General features: G+C 42.9%; 1 protein-coding gene across 1 annotated transcript in view; it reads right to left on the bottom strand.

Moving 5' to 3' along the window:
- TNFSF13B (TNF superfamily member 13b) overlaps positions 1–18,776 on the bottom strand; it is a 32,570-nt gene extending 13,794 nt beyond the window's left edge. The window contains 3 exon segments of the mRNA NM_001099964.2: positions 2,641–2,697; positions 17,832–17,919; positions 18,023–18,776. Coding sequence (NP_001093434.1) covers positions 2,641–2,697; positions 17,832–17,919; positions 18,023–18,373 — 496 coding nt within the window. The 5' untranslated portion in view covers positions 18,374–18,776.
- Positions 18,777–20,595: the final 1,819 nt, after the last annotated feature.

The raw sequence follows: 20,595 nt of genomic DNA on the forward strand, positions 1-20,595 counted from the left end.
TTCATCTTGGCTGCTCCACTTCTGATCCAGCTCTCTGCTAATATACCTGGGAAAGCAGCAGAGGACGGCTCAAGTCCTTGGGCCTCTGTATCCCTGTAGGAGAACCAGAAGAGGCTCCTGGCTCCTGGCTTCGGATTGACCCAGCTCCAACCATTGTGGCCATTTGGCAAGTGAACCAGTAGATGGAAGGCTCTCTCTCTCTCCCTCTCTGTGATTCTGCCTTTCAAATAAATAAATCTTTTTTTTAAGAAGCATATTGGTTTGGGTCTGGTTAAATAAATTATTCTTACAATTCTTATTCTTACAATAAAATACCATGCAGCTTTTAAAAATAAATAGGAATTATTTTATGTACAGATATAAAATATCTGCAATGCACATTAATTAGAAAAGTAATTAATTACAATCTTGTTTTCAAATGCTATGAATTACAAGGATGGTGCACTATTTAGTAGAAGCTATGTTTGCCCAAGCATTCCACATCAGCACTCTTGAATCAGAGGGAAGCAGTTGGCACCCCAGGAAGTTCATGACGCATTGTACAACTCATACTGCTCAACTCACGTGGGGGTATAACAGCTGCACCATTTCGGGTAATATACAGCATTTTTGAGGCCAAATTTGTGATCAAACCATTTCCAAGTAATAATTTACAATCTTATCTTTATTCCTTAGGGCCTTCTACTGGCTTTATCTTAATTCTTAGGAAATAGTTTGGTGCGTATTAAAAGTTGGAACATGTTGAGCAATAAATAATAATAGATGTTCAAATAGTCAAGTGCTTGTGTTGCAGATAGGGTAATTAACCCACAATGAAAAGACTTATGTGAAATAGTACATCAGGGAGTCATTACAAAGTCCAGGGCACACTTATTACCTCTGCTGGTTGTGTCCTCCTCATTCCTCACTCTCCTGATAATTGTAACCTCTCCTCGTTCACTTTACTTCTTCACTTGTGTGTTTCCTTTTCCATTTTCTCCTCATCAAAGGTTGGCTTCATCAACATAGAAAACCACACATATTTCATGCACACCACCTCCAGAACCCAGACAGTCCTGGAATATTGTATGTTCTTCACAAATGCAAAAATAAATGAATTAATGAGGATGTGAGTGAATCAATGAGTCATCTTTGCCAGTACATTTTTCTCATTAGTTGTGTTGTATAGACAGAAACTGTATGGCAGCAGTGATTCCCAAAATAGTTTCTCAAGAAGATGTTGACGCATGTTAGAGTGGCAGGATCACATGACTGTGTGAGACACTGAATTAAACGAAGTTAAAGAGGCACTTTTTTGGCAGAGGGTTTCCAAATGAGCCTTGTGACTCTCAAATATATATATATAATATGTATGTGTATATTTATATATATTTATGATATATCATATATATATGCCGCATTTCCAAACTTGATGATGAGAACCCTATTTCAGGCACCATTTGTCTGGATGAAGGCTCTAGGTGGTACATGTTGGGAAGTGATGATAAAGGCTTGTTCACCATGAACCTACTTTCAGACCATATTCTAGAAAACACTTATTTATCTTTTTTTTTTTTTGACAGGCAGAGTGGACAGTGAGAGAGAGAGACAGAGAGAAAGGTCTTCCTTCCATTGGTTCACCCTCCAATGGCTGCCACGGCCGGCGCGTTGCGCTGATCTGATGGCAGGAGCCAGGTGCTTATCCTGGTCTCCCATGGGGTGCAAGGCCCAAGGACTTGGGCCATCCTCCACTGCACTCCCTGGCCACAGCAGAGAGCTGGCCTGGAAGAGGGGCAACCGGGACAGAATCCGGCGCCCCGACCGGGACTAGAACCCAGTGTACCGGCGCCGCAAGGCGGAGGATTAGCCTAGTGAGCCGCGGTGCTGGCCCACTTATTTATCTTGACACTAGTTTGTCCCAGTGTCCTACTTATAGAACAATCTGTAGTTTTATTCTTGGTGATGATAAAGGATATATAAACTCTAGGTTATGGTTTCCAACCTATCATAATGCAACTGTGTCAATTTCATTAAAACATTCATAGAATTGAGAATTTGTGACTTACTGGGTTAAAGTTAGCCAAAACTTCACATAACCACAACAGTTATATCATTTTGTTTCTAAGATAAAATAGTAAATTGTCAAGTAATAATGTGACACTAGATATATATCATAAAACAATTTATATTTTCAGTTTGAACTTCATGCCATTATGATTTCTACAATTGAATATAATGGAAGAATAAACATTTGTGAGAATGATCTCAAGTCATTCTAGAAGCTAAATGATTTCTAAATAAAAAATTAAATTTGATTCAGTGTAGTTTTATTTTATTGTTTTCTAATTATTTAAAATTTCTAAATATTATGCCTGTAAGGTGTTATATATAATATATCTAATACTATTTTAATATTACTGTTAATAATATATAATAAATAATATGTTAATTATTAATAATATATAATGATATTCTGTCTATAAGATTATTATTAGGCTTCATATTTATTTTACAGTCACATAGAATAAATATAAATCTATCATGCTACTGCTGATTTTAAGGCTTGAGGTGGATGGTTGGTTTAAGATGTAGTTCAAACAGAATCTTTAGATCTGAAGCCTACAATATTGGGGCTGTACTATATCCGAAGTATTCTTTTACCTTTTCGTATAATCGGTGTGTCACTGTCTGCAATCAGCTGTAAGCAGTCTTGAATGACTGAAAAGCAAAAACATATCATTTTAGTTTCTTGAACAGAAATTGCAAAAGAACCAAGATATTGAGGAAAAGGTGGAAACCCATTCTTCCAGAAACACCAAATCATTATGCTCTTCACATCACTTTTATGATATCATTTTAAAAAGTTAATTTATGAAATTTGCCCACTGATTTTAGCATGAATTTGAAATTGTATAGCAAAACTTTACACAATAAGTATATCATCTATACAGTTTAGCCCAATCTGCTTTGAAATATTAAGGCTGTACAGAAAGCAAATTTACTCATTTCTTTTTCAAGTACACCAAATACATGAAACAATGGAACATCAGATCATGGTAAAACAATATTTAATTTTAAAAAGCACTAGCATTATATAATCATTAACTGCTACACGCCATACTCATGCTAACATGGGGGAAATCAAAATAATTGCTAAGGCTAGTTGGACAGATGTGAATACAGACAACATATTTAGCACCTTTTGTCCTTTGTCCTTCCAGGAATCCTAAGGATTAGCTCTTGAGAAGGGAGGCTTCTCCCCCCTGCAGGTCTTTGACTCTAATAAATCTTTTTAAATTTAAAAAATACTAAGGCTCCAAATCCAGGGATCAGTAGCTTCTTCAGGGCCTCAGAGATAGAGAGTGACTTGGCCAGAATTGAAGCCACATCTGTTTCATTTAGAATCCAAAATCAAGCCTTTTGGTAAAGTATCTCGGACCAAAAAGAGATAGCTTTTAAAAATAAGATGGGAGATTTCTCGAGGCTACACAATAAGTAAAAAGCATCTTGGAAACGTCAATCTCACACCACTTGTTATACGTGAAACTTGCCAGAGGATTTCCAAGGAAAGAAATAAACCCACAAACATCTGTGAAAAACACAAGGCATATCTCTAAACTTCCATGTTTTAGTTTAAGAAGATATTAATCTAGAGGCCGGCGCTGTGGCCTAGCCAGTAGAGCTGCCACCTGCGGTGCTGGCATCCCATACGGGTGCCGGGACTCCCAGAAGCTCCACTTCCGACCCAGCTCTCTGCTATGATCTGCGAAAGCAGTGGAGGACGGCCCAAGTCCTGGGGCCCTTGCAACTGGATGGGAGACCTGGAAGAAGCTGCCGCTTCCTGGCTTCAGATTGGTGCAGCTCCAGCCATTGTGGCCATCTGTGAAGTGAACCAGCAGATGGAAGACCTATCTCTCTGCCTCTGCATCTCTGTAACTCTGTGTTTCAAATAAATAAATGAATCTTAAAAAAAAAAGAAAAACCACGTTTTTAAAAAAAGTTATTAATCTAGATTACTTATTTCTTAGCAAGCTTTTTATTCAATATTGAAGTAATTCTTTAAAACTTGCTTCTCAATTTTAGAACTTGATATAGCAGCAGAGATTAAAACAGTAAAGTTTCTAATATTTACAACTTGGAACAGCAAATATAATATTTTGATGTTGTTCATATTCACACTATTTAAAAATTTGATCATATAAGAAAGTATATTAAGAAATTTTCCTTGGTTTTGAAACGTAGAAATATTACATTAAACTTCAACGTCTTGGCCGGCGCCGCGGCTCACTAGGCTAATCCTCCGCCTAGCGGCGCCGGCACACCGGGTTCTAGTCCCGGTCGGGGCGCCGGATTCTGTCCCGGTTGCCCCTCTTCCAGGCCAGCCCTCTGCTGTGGCCCGGGAGTGCAGTGGAGGATGGCCCAGGTGCTTGGGCCCTGCACCCCATGGGAGACCAGGAAAAGCACCTGGCTCCTGGCTCCTGCCATCGGATCGGTGCGGTGCGCCGGCCGCAGCGCGCCGGCCACGGCGGCCATTGGAGGGTGAACCAACGGCAAAAGGAAGACCTTTCTCTCTGTCTCTCTCTCTCACTGTCCACTCTGCCTGTCAAAAAATAAAAAAAAAAAAAAAAAAAAAAAAAAAAAAAAAAAAAAAAAAAAAAAAAAAACTTCAACGTCTTTACAACTGCACTGCTGCAGGTGGATTTGGTGTTGACCTGATCACTTTGACAGAAGTAGAGAGCATGTGGTCTACACTGCCGTGAATCCTGTGGTAACGAAGGCAGCTCTGCGGTTACGCTGGAGGCCTCTGTCCACTAGAAACTTGCAGGAAGCAAGAGCAAGGCAGCTAAGCCCAAAGCACACAGAAGGAGAGTCACTTTCTTAGACCCCTTTTAAAATGCTCCTAATTTTCCAGCAAACTTTTTTTTAAAGATTTATTTATTTACTTGAAAGTCAGAGTTACACAGAGAGAAAAGGAAAGGCAGAGAGAGAGTGAGAGAGAGAGAGAGAGAGGTCTTCCATCTGCTGGTTCATTCCCCAATTGGCTGCAATGGCTGGAGCTGTGCCAATCTGAAGCCAGGAGCCAGGAGCTTCTTCTGGGTCTCCCACGTGGGTGCAGGGGCCCAAGGACTTGGACCATCTTCTACTGCTTTCCCAGGCCATAGCAGAGAGCTGGATCGGAAGTGGAGCAGCTGGGACTCAAACAGGTGTCCATATGGGATGGCGGCACTTCAGGCCAGGGCGTTAACCCACTGTGGCGTCACAGCACCGTCCCCGTTCAACAAACTGTTCTTAAGTAATTGATTCACAAGGATGATCACAGGTTCAGTAGGAGAAACAAGGGTTAACCAGAGTGTCCCCAGCTCCACACCAAAGAGGGGGAGGACGATGTTAACGTTAAACTTCCAAACGTTCCACCTGTCCTTTGCAGTTCTGGGTGTATGTCTATTGTAAAGGTGAACTGAAACAGCACATGTGAAATACTTAGCCTTATACCCAGCATATAATTATGAAAAATAATTAAATCTTGGCTATTAGTGGTAGTGGTGGCAGCATTTTCATTGTTCACGGTATCAAGTCAAACTCTGTGTTAGCATGTAGCCCAACTAAACCTACCAGAGGCTGAAGAAACACTGGAATACACAGTTTCCTGTGTCAAGTCACCCTTTCTCTGACTGTTCCTGCAGGAGACCACTGTGGTTGGGGTGTATCCCCCAGAGGCTTACACTGAAGCTGCACCACGAGTGTGATAGTTGTAGAATACGGGGCTTGGGGAGCTGACGAGGATACGAGGGTGAAGTTCTGGTGAATGGGATTAGTGCCCTTGTGAAAGAGCCCACTCAAGCTTGCAGCAAGAAGGCGCCATCTGGAAGCAGGACGCAGGTGCTTGCCGGACGCTGGGTCTGCAGGCCCCTTGCTATTGGCACCCGGTCCATGGTCCTTTGTTACAGCAAACTAGGTCTGCCAAGACAGGGTCTCAGATACTGTGGTTGGTCAGAAAGAGGCTTACCTAGGAAGTCACTCAACACACTACCCATCTGATAGGAGGGTGTGGGAATTTTAATTCTGTAGCCCAACTAAAACTTGGCCACAGGCAACATTCTGAAAGACAATGGTGGGCCGGCGCCGTGGCTCACTAGGCTAATCCTCCGCCTTGCGGCACCAGCACACCAGGTTCTAGTCCCGGTTGGGGCGCCGGATTCTGTCCCGGTTGCTCGTCTTCCAGGCCAGCTCTCTGCTATGGCCAGGGAGTGCAGTGGAGGATGGCCCAAGTGCTTGGGCCCTGCACCCCATGGGAGACCAGGAGAAGCACCTGGCTCCTGCCATCGGATCAGCGTGGTGCGCCAGCCGCGGCAGCCATTGGAGGATGAACCAACGGCAAAGGAAGACCTTTCTCTCTGTCTCTCTCTCTCTCTCACTGTCCACTCTGCCTGTCAAAAAAAAAAAAAAAAAAAAAAAAGACAATGGTCTACTCTGTGATAGTTTCAGAAATTGAAACTTTAGAAGAAAATGTGCTTTAGAAAGCAAGACTTATTTCAGAAAAGAATACCAGCTGTCAAATTGACAGCCAACAGCAGTGTCTGAGTCGCACTTCGTGAAGCCAGGGCAGTTCCTCATTTGTCCTTGTCCCAGACAGTCACTGGGCTGTCCCAAGCACCTCTTTCTTTCAGAAAATTTGACATCTAAGAGCAACTCCAACGCAGATTTTTAAGCCTCTCTTTCCCACCTAACAAAGATCTGATCTGAGATTATGAATTACTACTCTGCTAATGATTTGCCCTCACGGAGAGCAGACTAAAGAAAGATGGTGTTTTAATATCTCCCAATACACGAAAGCCAAAAATAGAAACATACTTAAGTATTGGTTAAAAGTTACTAATAAATTGCGTCATCGGCTATTACATCTTAAACTTCCCCTTGGACGTTTCTGTCTGGACTTCATACCATGGCAAACTCAAATCTAATTCTGCATTTTTCTCTTCAATGCCCATCTCCTTTTCCTTCTCCATTTTTTTCTGTTGGCATATTCATAACTATCCTCTGTGTTGCCTAAGCTAGCAACTTTATAAACATGCTTGATTCCTTTCTCCTGTCTCTTGAAATTCAGCTAACAATCAAGATCAAATAGTCTGAATTCTTAACTTCTGTTTAGTCTAAATCCCACCTGTCATTCATCTCACTCAACAAATTCACTGAGTATTACATTTATGTCAGATATTGGATTAAGGTTAACAAACAAAATCAGCCCTAGCCCTACTGAGTTTAAAATTCAGTGGAAGGGGCTGGCGCCACGGCTCACTAGGCTAATCCTCCGCCTTACGGCGCCGGCACACCGGGTTCTAGTCCCAGTCGGGGCGCCGGATTCTGTCCCGGTTGCCCCTCTTCCAGGACAGCTCTCTGCTGTGGCCAGGGAGTGCAGTGGAGGATGGCTCAAGTGCTTGGGCCCTGCACCCCATGGGAGACCAGGAGAGGCACCTGGCTCCTGCCATCTGCTCAGCGCGGTGTGCCGGCCGCAGCGCGCCGGCCATGGCGGCCATTGGAGGGTGAACCAACGGCAAAGGAAGACCTATCTCTCTCTCTCTCTCACTGTCCACCCTGCCTGTCAAAAAAAAAAAAAATTCAGTGGAAGGAATAGGCACTACTCACTATCACACAAGCCGAATGGACAGCAACATCCAAGTGGCAACTGTAATAGAGGTATGGTTCTTAGGGCCGATATTTGATTCATTCAGGAAGACTTCCCTGAAAGATGACAACTGAACTAAAATCAGAAAACATATAAATGACAATATGTACAGAAAAAATGCTCTGGAAAGCCAAGACACTGTGACAAAAAAAAAATGACCTAAATGAAAGATCTCTGTGAGTGAGACCCCAGCAGAAAGAATGGGCCATCAAAGAAGGAGGTACCTTTCTCTGAAGGGAGGAGAGAACTTCCACTTTGACTATGACCTTGTCTAAATAAGATCGGAGTTGGGAACTCAAGAGGCTTCCATGGCCTTGGCAGCTCATGACAAGAGCCTTGGGTGATTACTGACGTCATAAACAAGAGTGTCAATTGTTAAATCAACAACGGGAGTCACTGTGCACCTGCTCCCCATGTAGGATCTCTGCCCTTAATGTGTTGTACTATGTGAATTAATGCTATAACTAGTACTCAAACAGTACTTTACACTTTGTGTTTCTGTGTGGGTACAAACTGTTGAAATCTTTAGTTAGTATATACTAAATTGATCTTCTGTATATAAAGATAATTGAACATGAATCTTGATGAAGAATGGGATGAGAGAGGGTGTGGGAGATGGGATGGTTGTGGGTAGGAGGTGGTTGTGGGGGGAAAACCGCTATAATCCAAAAGTTGTACTTTGGAAATTTATGTTTATTAAATAAAAGTTGAAAAAAAGAAAAAATGCTCTACATCACTAGTAATCAGAAAAACGCAAATCAAAACCACAAAGAGCCAGCATTTGGTGAAGCCGGCAAAGCCATCACTTGCAATGCCATATGGGTGCCTGTTCATGTCCTGGCTGTTCCACTTCCTGTCCAACTCTCTGTTGATGCTTGGGAAAAGCAGCAGGAGATAAGCCATGTGTTTGGGACCCTACCACCCATGTGGGAGACCCAGAAAAAGCTCCTGGATCCTGACTTTGGCCTGGCCCTGCTCTGGCCATTGTGCCCAACTGGGGAGTGAACCAGCAGATTGAAGATCTGTGTGTGTGTGTGTGTGTGTGTGTGTATGTCCCTCTTTCTCTAAGTCATTCAAAGTAAATAAATAAATCTTTAAAAAAAGAACTCACAATAATATATCACTTCACTTCAATTAGAAAGGTTATTATCAAAAAGGAACATAAATAACAAATGCTGGTAAGGATAAGAGAAAGGGCAACTCTTCTGCAATGTTTGTGGGAATATAAAGTGCTATAGCCTTTATAGAAAACAGAATGGATACTCCTCCAAAAAATTTAAAATAGAAGTACCATATGATCCAGCAATACCACTGCAAGAAGTATATCCAAAGTAAGTGAAATGCGTATGTATGAGAAACATGTTCATGTAGCATTATTCACAGTGGACATGATACAAAGTATCCCAAGTATCCAACAACAGATGGATGGGTAAAGAAAATGTGATATGTATATATGTGCTGGAATACCAGCCAGCCACAAAAACGGATGAAATCCCATCACTTGAAGTAATGTGTAGGCTCTTGGAGGACACTACGTTAGAGAACGAAGTCAGGAAGAGAAAGGCAGGCCAGACTGGTCTCAGTCATTCGTGGAATCTGGAGATGAGTTCATAGAAGTCAAGAGTGGAAGAGTTGTTACCAGAGGCTGGGAGTGTGGAAGGAAGGAGAGCACGGGTTGGGGAGGCTGGCCAGCTGGTCACAGGTGCAGTCCAATGTCAAGAATAAGTTCTAGTGTCCTATAGCACAGTAGTATGGCTTTAGTTAACAGTAACTTAATATGTATCTCAAAATGTCTACAGGAGAGAAATTTGATTGTTTTATTACAAAGAAGTGGTGGGTATATGACGTGATGACTATGCTAAATGCCTTGATTTTACTCCTACACAAAGCATACATGTATCAAGACATTATACTAAACCCAAGAAATATGTACAATTATTAAGAATCAATTAAGAACAAAATTTTATCAAATGGAATCAGAGGGAGGGGGAGGTAGGAACATTTCAGACAAAGTTGATAGTCCAGGGAATGTTGGGAGAGGCTCTGAGAGAGAGAGAGAGAGAGAGAGAGAAATGAGGAGTGGACAGCCCAGGTTCAGAACTCCACTCTCCCCTTCTTGACCCTAGCATTAGCCTTCTAAGTGTGTCTCCCCTCTTCTTCACAATTCCTACCCTATCGCTTGTACTTCCTTCAGAATTATCTTCCCAAAACCAGATTTGATCATCTCATTCTACAGTTTATAATCCCTTAAGTATCTGCCTGGCAAACAAAACCCAAGTCCACCACGCCCTGGCCCCAGCCAACCTTACAGACTCAGCATGTCACACACTTGCTCCCAGCTGCACTTACACTTCAGAACAGAGGTCGTCTTCAGTGCTTGCGTAACTGTGTGTGTACTGCTCCCTCTGGCAAAGACTTTCCCTCTCCATCTGGTGAACTTCACTCAGCCTCAGACCATTTACCAGTGCTTTCCTCATTTTTTCCAGCTGAGTATTTCACCCCACGACACTGCCATGTACATGTACTGAAATGCAAGTTACTGTGCCTAGTAATTTTTTCTGTTAACAGTGATCTTTCCTAGGCTGTGTGTCGCTTGATACTAAGGGTCATCATTTACAAATTGTCATAGGGCCTGATTTACAACCTGCTTTATTTTATTTATTTATTTATTTATTTTTATTTTTTTATTTTTGACAGGCAGAATGGACAGTGAGAGAGAGAGACAGAGAGAAAAGTCTTCCTTTACCATTGGTTCACCCTCCAATGGCCACTGCAGCCGGCGCGCTGCGGCAGGTGCACCGTGCTGATCCGAAGCCAGGAGCCAGGTGCTTATCCTGGTCTCCCATGAGGGTGCAGGACCCAAGGACTTGGGCCATCCTCCACTGCACTCCTGGGCCACAGCAGAGAGCTGGCCTGGAAGAGGGGCAACCAGGACAGAATCCGGCGCCCCGACCGGGACTAGAAACTGGTGTGCCGGCGCCGCAAGATGGAGGATTAGCCTAGTGAGCCGCGGTGCCAGCCCTACAACCTGCTTTAAAAAAGGATCTGTGGGACAACTTGGGAAAGAAAATAGGCATAAAAGTAGCATTGGACTTTTCCAAACAGTTCTTAGACACTGAACTCTTATATACAAATTTTGAATACACATTAAATCAAATCAAATTAATGCTTTAATGTTTTGGGGAAAGGGTTTCCATAAAACAAAATTATTTGCATAATTTATGGACTAAGACCAAAGCTTTGAGCTCTCAGTCATATAGAAAACATTTTCTAACACAAAACTTTAAGAATAAGTTCTCAGTCTTCATGCATGTAACTATAATACTCGAATTAAAAAAAAGGGGGTTATATGCTATTTCCCTAGAATGTCTTACTCTCTAATTGCCAGAGCAGGTCCCAGAACAGCAGATAGAAGAGACAAAGGCAGAGCTACAGTGAACATTCACAGCTCGGTCAGCTTCTCTAACTCTTTGGAAATGGGAATGTCCTTTAAGAAAATACCACAGCAGGGGCCAGCTCGGGTTAAGCCCCCCCTCATTCACCCCAGCATCCCATATGGGCCCTTGTTTGTGTCCCGCTGCTCCACTTCCTATCCAGCTCCCTAATAATGCACCTGGAAAAGTAGTAGAAGATGACTCAAGTGTTTGGGCCCCTGTACTCAAGAGGGAGACCCAGAAGAAGCTCTGGGCTCCTGGCTTTGACCTGGCCCAGCCCAGTTCATTGTGGCTTTTTGGAGAGTGAACCAATGGATGACTGATCTCTCTTTGTCTCCCCTCCTCTCTCTGTAACTCTGCCTTTCAAATAAATACAAAATAAATCATAAAAAAAAATACCACGACAAAGCTGCCACTGCCCAGTGTGGTTCTCTAAAGTTCACTTACAAATGCAACAATTAAACATTAAAACAAATACTGTGCATTTACATGGAATTACTAATAAAGACACATATCCTTCAACATTTTGAATTTAGCTTAAAAAACACCTGCTGATTTCTGCAAAAAAAAAAAAGTTTAAAGTATAAAGAGTTTTGCCTGTTTGGACTCCCTGTTTAAAACAGAAACACAGCCTCACCTTTCACACTTCGGAGACTCATGACCCTAACCATGTTTGCTGGATGTTTCAATATATTGATCATGTTCTAGAATTGTAAGTACTCATCTACTGTGTGCATTGCTTATTTTCCGTGTGTCTCTTCCTCACTCTCATGTAAGAATCTGAAAGAGACACAAAGTTCATCTTTATTGAATTGGTTGCCTTGCTTCCTGCTTCTTTTCTGTTTCCCAAAATTTCAAGCTTAACGAGAAAAGGGTTCAAGGATTTGGTTATCGGGTCACTATTTTTTTTTCTTTTTTGAAATACTTTTTTTTTTTTTTTTGAAATTGACAAGAAGCCAGCTCTTGCAACACTGAAAAATAGAATCACTATTGAAGCAGAGGAAGAGAAAAATAATGCTGAGTGAAGACAGGTCACCGATCCGCACATCAGCCAGCTGGCTGTGTCCCAGGAGTGTGCCCTTGCTGGGTAAGCTGCTCAAGCGAGCCCGGCTCCTCCACTGGGTGGGTGGCCACATCCTCTGCTCCGTGCCTTCCCGCACTCAGGGAACAGCCCTGTAAGTCAGGTAAGCCAGAACTGTTCACGGAGTGAAGGCTGGACGTGCTAGAGCTCTGCTTTCCTTGCCAAGGGTTAGACTGTAGATTTCGAAAAAGAAGACTTGAAGAGCGTATTGAAGATTTTAGCCAGAGAATTACTGAAGTCACAATATTCGGTGTTAATTTATATGTACTATATTCAAAATTCTAGTTTACGAAAATGAAATGTGGTGTCCTGGATAGCTCTTTTTATTTATTTATTTTTAATTTTTTTGACAGGCAGAGTGAACAGTGAGAGAGACAGAGAGAAAGGTCTTCCTTTGCCATTGGTTCACCCTCCAATGGTCACCGCGGCCGGCGCACTGCGCTGATCCGAAGCCAGGAGCCAGGTGCTTCTCCTGGTCTCCCATGGGGTGCAGGGCCCAAGCACTTGGGCCATCCTCCACTGCACTCCCGGGCCACAGCAGAGAGCTGGCCTGGAAGAGGGGCAACCGGGACAGAATCCGGTGCCCCGACCGGGACTAGAACCCGGTGTGCCGGCGCCGCAGGTGGAGGATTAGCCTATTGAGCTGCGGTGCCGGCCTCCTGGATAGCTCTTGAAACATGGAAAGGTCAGTTGTGGGAAACCTGGTAAAATTCAAATGAAGTCTGGAGTTTGGTGAATAGTTCAGTCCCAGTGTTGGCATCTTGGTTGTATAAGACACTGGGGTAAACTAAGATGTTAGCATTAGAAAAAGCGGGTGAGGAGTTAATATAGGCCCTGAACTTTCTATGCAAACTTTCTGCAACTCAAACAATCCATACTTATTTTTTTAAATGGAGGAAAAGAATGTGAAGTAGATTGGGAAAAATCTTAATAATAATTATTTGGAATATAAAATATGAGCAATCTTTCCCATTGTTCTTTATATTTTTTAAATTATTCATTTTCTCATCACTAATTTAACATCACAATGAAGAATATTATAGTAAATGTTATCAATACAAATTTTTGTCTTTGTATAACCTAAAACACATGGATTTCCAATAGCTTTTAAATTCCCTGCTGAATAACATTGGGAAAAATTGATTTTATCAACAGTTTAATTCAGTAATAACCCATCTGAAATAATTCAATTTTTTGATATACCCTAATGCTTATTTTTAGGTTCTTAAAATGAATAAAACTTCTGTTCAAAATGGAGATCAATATGATTCAGTTTGGATATATTTTACTCTGTAATATTTGAAAAGTAATATTGCTTTAATCATTTTTCTTCTGTTGGGAATATCTCCAAATACACTTGCAGGCTTAAAAGTGAATTTTTGGCTGATACAACTTACTTGGCAATTTTTTGATCTTGGATTTCCCCACATTTCTGTTTATTATACGATATTCAAAAATGACCTTACGAAACACATTCAGCGTAATAAGGCTTTAGTTGAAACATTTAATAATTAAGAAAAAACAAAACTGAAGCCAAGCACTAAACTGTGAAATTAAGTAAGGTCAGCGCTCGCCCTTGGGAGAGCTGGGAGGGGGTGACACGGGGCTTGCGGTGATGGTAAGGCCCATCCCTTCAGCTACTGCTTCTGCAGAATTACAGAAGGAAACTAGTGCTTCTGAAACACACTGGCAGGAAGAACGCAGGTGGGCACTTCGTAGTCATTAGGGCAACGTAAGACTTTGAGTTACTAAAAGTCAGCCCAACAGCCGGAATGGACACAAAAATCAAATAAGCTGCTCAGATTTAAGCCACATAGAATTTTCTAATTCCATAAATGACCCTACTAAATAAAAAAAAAATCACTGGAGTTCAAAGGACTCTTAGGTACATGAGCACGAATTTTGGGGTAGTGCTCAAAAAAAATAAATAAAAAAAATTCCTCTCTACCAAGGGATAGTATCTAGAACAACATGCAAGCTGTGAATGTTGACTATGAACACTATGCAACACATGTAACGAATATATAATATTTATGCATTCTATAGTCAAGGTTTGTGAAAGGTTAAGGTAAGCGATGATAATAGCAATAGTGATTATTTCTGGGTCAAGCAAATCAGTACGTTTTTATGCACTTAGAATATTTTGCTGTTTCCTAAATTTTCTACAAACCAATATTATTTACTTAAAAATTTTCATCAATATCAGATTTTTGGATGTGATAAAAACATAAACATGTACAATATGCACATTTAAGCAAATTTAAAAATTTTAATTGAGAATATTTGAGGAAAGTGTGACTCAGGGCTTATTTCTTACTTTATTTTTTTCTTAAATTTGCTAAAATAAGTCTATATTTCATTTAGAATAATAAAAATCAAGGTTCCTTTTTAGAACTACTATTTAGAAGCAGGGGGATACTGGCAGATACGATTAAAGAAGACAGACGGCATGTGACCTTATTAGATATTGAAATACAGAGCTGCTTAACATAATTTACTTGAAGAAGAGAAATAGAACAAGTCAATGAAATAAAGTTCTTCAGATAGATCCAGTCATATCTGAGGAACTTGATACAATGCAGCAAGTTTTCTAACTCAGAGGCGTTAACAAGAATCGTTTAATATATTTGATTGAGATAGCAGTTTAGAGGGGAAAAATAGATGAGAAAGGAGGAAGTTAAGGACAGTACGAAATGATTCATGAAAGTAAACACAAGAAGGATTTATGAATTAAAATCAAACAAAACACGAAGCTTCGAGTCAAAGCAGTAGAATATAGAGTAGACCACTTAAGAAATCACAAACATATATAGGTTTAGTTCTGATGTATTGGAGAAAACCCCAAAAAACGTTGAAAATAATTAATATATACAGAGGCAGAGTCTCTGCACAAGTAAAAACCCTGTGGAAATATTGCACAGAAATTTTGATAAACGGCCAGGCATTTGGTGCTGCAGATAAGACGCCCCTCGGAACATCGCGCCTGTATCAGTGTCTGGGATCAAGATCCAGCTCCGTTCCCAACTGTAGCTCCCAGCTAAAACCCTGGGAGTTAGCAGGAGATGCCTCCAGCACCTGCAATCCTGCCGCCACAGGGGAGACCCAGACCAAATTATGGACTCCTGGTTCAGCCTGGCACAGCCCAAGTTGTCAGCATTTGGGGAGTGACACACGAAATAGAAGTTCCCTTTGTGTCTCTGCTTCTGTCTCAGTCTCTCTCTCTCTCTCTGTCTCTCTCTCTTTCTCTCTGTCTCTGTCTTTGTCTCTCTGTCTCTGTCTCTCTCTCTGTCTCTCTTTCTCTCTGTCTCCTGTGTCTCTCTGTCTCTGTCTCTCTCTCTCTCTCTGTCTGCTCTGTCTCTGTCTCTGTCTCTTTCTCTCTGTCTCTGGGTGTGTGTGTCATTATCATTCAAATAAATGGAAACATAAAAATTTTAAAACTTTGATAAAAAATCAGTATGTGCAAACCATTGGACAGAAGACCTCTCTCTTTCTCTGCCTCTCCTCTCTCTGTGTAACTGACTTTCAAATAAATAAATAAATCTTTAAAAAATAGTAAAAAAAAATCAGTATGTCTAATTAGAAAGACTTTACTCAAAATCACTTTAAAAATTAGGATACACAGTTGGGAGAAGTTATAAATAAAAATTAGGGGCCAGCCTTGTGATGCAGAAGGTTAGGCCAGCACCTATGATGATGGCATCCCATATGGGAGCATGGTTCAAGTCCTGTTTCCTCCACTTCCCATGCAGCTCCCTACCACCCACACGGGAGACCCAGATAGAGTTCCAGGATCCTGGCTTCAGCCTTGTCCAGCCCTGGCTGTTGTGGCCATTTGGGGAATGAACCAGAGAATGCAAGATCTCTCTCTCTCTCTCTCATTCTCTCTAATCTCTCTCTCTCTGTCACTCTGCCTTTCAAATACATGAATAAATCTTTAAAATTAAATAAACAAAATGAGCAGGAAATAAAGTTAGAATTCATTGAAATAAGAAGAATTTCATTCTTATTAGTAATATGCAATACCCTAAAATAAATTTTAGAAACTGTTTTACAACTGTCAAATGAACCAAAATAAAATTTAACAGATAAAATGTTAATAAGAATGTGGAGAACTGGTATACTACACTTTTGACTGTATCTACTTACAATTGATTTTAAGAACACTATGGCAATAAGCAAGCAAGAATGATAAAGGTGCTCACTCTTTTAACTCAGAAATTTCATCTTATGGGATTTAAACTGAATATATAATTCCTCAGAAACAAAAATACATGCACAAAATTTGCATGTGCCATTACAGCAAAAAATGCATGTTAAAAATTGTGTGATAACAACTGAATAAATCTCTATGAGAATTACTTAGAAATATGAAACATGCTTACCTGTGTAAGTACAAAGTAAATCTAGTATATACGTTGTATCATTGTCAATTATGTATAAAACACAGAGAAATGCAAAATGCAAAAATAATTCATGTATTATAATAAAAATGTGTATGTTAATTTTAAAATGTTTAAACCTATCTGTTTCTAAACACAAAAATAAGGTAACCAGGTACAAAAAGTGATGGTTTCACCAAATAAAGAATAATTTATTTTTCTGGATCAGACATACAGTGAAAAAAGAAGTTTGCAGAGCACCTGGTGCACATCTGTGTAAAGGAAGTGCACCTGGTCTATCTCTCACTATGACACACACGTCTCTGCAGAAGTAAAACTACAGATAACTAAGGACGTGTGTTCTGTGGACCTCACAGAGTCACCGCAGAGTCTCCAGAAAACAGTGTAAAATTCCTGTTCTGGACCATGTCTGCCTGTCCTGTTCCACATGCCCAGAAAATGTTCTTTGAATATAAAAAGAAATCACACAGAGGATCTTTTAGGGGTAAGATCAGTCTGTGCAACGCAAACACCCTCTTTTCACCTTCCAAATGAATTGGAAATTGGGAAACAGAACTGACTATTTTGATGGCCCTGGCTAACTGTAGAATTCTGTGGAAGGAACAGAACATCAAGAAAGGCAGAAGTCACTAAAGAACTATGACAAGAAGATTGTAAATGTGTGGATCTCCTGGAAAAGCGTGCACTAAGAAAACTGGAAAATCACATGTGTGTGTGTATGAGTGTGTAAAATACTCTTTTTAGCAAAGACACAAAAATGAAGCGCACTCCTACAGGGGCCCCATCCTGATCTTTTCCTGCTTTCATGACATGAGTGCACCCGTTCACTGTCCAGGACGCAGATGGACAACGTCCAACTCCATGGTGACCTAGGTTCTTTCCCCATCTCTCTGTTCTTGTTCCTTGCAGGGATGGGTTGTGCATTTGAGGAAGACATGCATCCCTGTTGTCCCCTCTGTATTTCCTGCGCAGCACAGATAGATATTGGCCGATGCTCAGATAAACACTCGCGCCAACACGCTGCTCGATGCGGGAGAGAGCGTGCAGTGCCGACGTGTGTGTGTGTGTGTGTGTGTGTGTGTGGAATTCAAGCTGTGCTTGAAGTCTGACTGCCTTAGAGAGCGATGCCACAGGCTGTACTCGTGGATTCCCTGAGGCCATGTTCACCACTGGTTCCCCCACGCCAGGCGCTGTGTGTGTCACCTGTGGACACCATCCCCTCATTCCTAAATGCTTCTGTGCCCCAGACATACCTGTCTCTTCCACACCCTCAACGGCACGCTTCTTCCTGCTGCTCCAACTGGAGTTGCTCTCTCCTGGAGCTGCTGGTGCAAAGATGCCCTAGGAAAGAGAAAAACCCCAGGTTACTGGACACGCAGCACACAGCGCGCAGAGCGGGAGAGGCAGCCTGTGCCTGGGCGGCAGCTTGTCCTGGTGAACTCACTTTCAGTCCCGCGGTGACAGCTGGAGCTTCCCCCAGGGTGGCCTTGGGGGCTGCTGCTCCTGACCCAGGGAGCTCAGGCAGCTGCTCCGCCTGGTGGCCCTGCACTGCTGCCCGGAGGCTCAGCAGATCCGCCTGCAGGGCGGCCACCCGGTAGAGAGACACCACCGAGAGGCTGCAGGACAGCAGGGCCAGCAGCAAGGCCACGGCCAGCAGCTTGCCATCTCTGGAGAGGCAGACAGAGGGGCTTTCCTGCTGCGGGAGGAGGGGAACACACTCCTCCAGTTTCATTTCTTCTCCCTGCTTGAGGCGAGAGGGAAGGCGGGACTGCTCCCTTTCCGTGGAGTCATCCATTTCGGTACTTGAACTTGGAAGGTTGGGGCCTGCAGAGACAGTGGCCACGGGGGATGCTGGATCATTTCCTGTTATCTGTGTGTGCCCTGCACTGACTACATCGCAGGACCCGGCTCTGCCCCTCAGGAGAGTTCTCCTCGATTCTCTTCTCACGGCCCCTCTGCATCTCTGCCACCACCAACCGTGCAGCCGCAGCACTGGCGTTCGCCTTTCCATGGATTGCTCAATCTGCCTTCCTCATTTCACTTTCAGTTTTTGCAAGAATTTTAATACCATCTCAAACACTCCTGCTCAAGGAGATTTAAGGTCCCTTAATTCTCCCGAAACACTTGGAGTCTAGACGGGCACCCGGTGGGGACGGAGCCTGTAGCACATGCAAGGGCTTTAGCACTTATTCTTCAGTGCTAGGAGAGAACTGGCTCCGCTCGGGTCTACTTGGGGGCCACGTGACTGCATAAGGAAGGGAGAGGGAGCCTTACACGTCCTGCTGGGCAATAAAAATAATTAATGTGAAGGTCAGATAAGCTAAGTGCGCTAGCATTGGCGTCTACTTAGCTGGAGAGTGGTGTGTTTGCAGTCCTTCAGGAAGGCATGGAAACCCAGTGGGGATCATTCTTGGGATCTTACCAGTGTGATAAGAAATGCTAGTGCCTTTTGGATCAGATGTCGGGGCGAATGCGTTTTTAGGGAAGCACGCGCAGTTTTTTATTTCCCTCTGAGATTCACGGCTGATGAGTCAGTTAAAGCACATCCACAGACAGGATGGGCCTGCTTGAAGGTGTCCGTGTCACTGTGGCTGTGCTGACTTTCCACGGTCACCTGTGAACCCTGAGAGCGTAGGAGGACTAGCATTGTGGCATAGCATGCCAGGCTCCTGCCTGTGACCCGGCACCCCATTAGGGGGCTGGTTTGTGTCCTGGCTGCTCCACTTCTGGTTCAGCTCCCTGCTAACAGCCTGGGAAAGCAGTGGGAGATGGCCCAAGCTTCTGGCTCCTGGCTTCTGCTAGGCCCAGACCCAGCCATTGCAGCCACCTGGGGAGTGAACCAGCTGATGGATCTCTCTTTCTCTCCTTCTCTCCATATAGCTCTGACTTTCAAGTAAACAAATAAATAAATCAAAAAAAAAAAAAAAAGAAGAAGAAAAGAAATGAAGTTACAGGAACAGCACAATGCAAAGTGAAGACTCTGGAGCTCTGGAGGCCACAGGCTGGCTGCCCTGTCTGTGATGCAGCTTCGTTGTCTGGGAAGCAGAGGGGGCAGCAGCTGACCTGAGATTTGCAGGGAGGTTTGCAGGAAGGAAGAAAGGAAACCACATCTTGGACGCGTTCGTCTTCTCATTTGGTTTCATTCAGTGCATTCCAAGTGTGAATGAGCTATTATTTCATGGCTTCAGGTTGTGTTCCAATAGTAGCTTTGTCCAAGTCTTTCGGAATATCTGCAGGGGTTCCCCAGTAGACAGCTGCTGAGGGCCAGGCACATCCTCGCTTTTAACACCAAGGTACCTGACAGGTCTCTCTTCTCACTGTCTCACTGTGCAGTGACGTCATCCGAAGAACCCATTGCTGTCTTCGAGAATTTTGCTTTTTCCCTTTTCTTCAACCAGTTCCAATGACCTTTTCACCATGACTTGTTGCTTTCCTGGCCCCTATGAAAGCTGTTGTCTAATCTCCTAGGTGGAATTCTTTGATGAGGAAGCATGGGGACTCTTTTGTGTCTAACCCTAACCCTAACCCTAACCCTAGGGTCACACCATACAATTCTTTCGGCAGTCATGCTCCGGGACAGTCAGGATGAGGCACCCTGTACAATCTTGTAACGAAAAATGCAAATAGCTTGGGGAATGTATCAAAGTCTGGGAGCGATGGAGACTCCCGCAGATTGTGTGTGTGTGTGTGTATTAACCTTATCTAAATACGTAAAGAAAGCAAAAGACTCAAGGCAAGGCTAGAAACCAATGCTTCTGGCTATGTGCAGGACACGCGGGACTGCTTGCTCTGTGTGGCTGAGACATCGCACCCTCAGTGGCAGGCATCCAGAGGGAATGCTATGTCTGCCTTAGGAAGTACGGGTTCCTCCATTGCTCTGTTGGGCTGAGATCTTCCTGCCCCACCACCTGCAGAGACAGGTAAGCAGCCCATTTTAACACGAGCCCCTGGCCTTGGTTGCTGCTGTGAGCCACGCGGTGCCCAGTGGGCCAGCTGGGCAGCAGCATTGGTGTCTGC

Source organism: Oryctolagus cuniculus, chromosome 9 (assembly GCF_051225735.1).
Source record: "Oryctolagus cuniculus isolate XC-2025 breed Fujian yellow rabbit chromosome 9, ASM5122573v1, whole genome shotgun sequence".
In the NCBI taxonomy this organism is placed as follows: Eukaryota; Metazoa; Chordata; class Mammalia; order Lagomorpha; family Leporidae; genus Oryctolagus; species Oryctolagus cuniculus.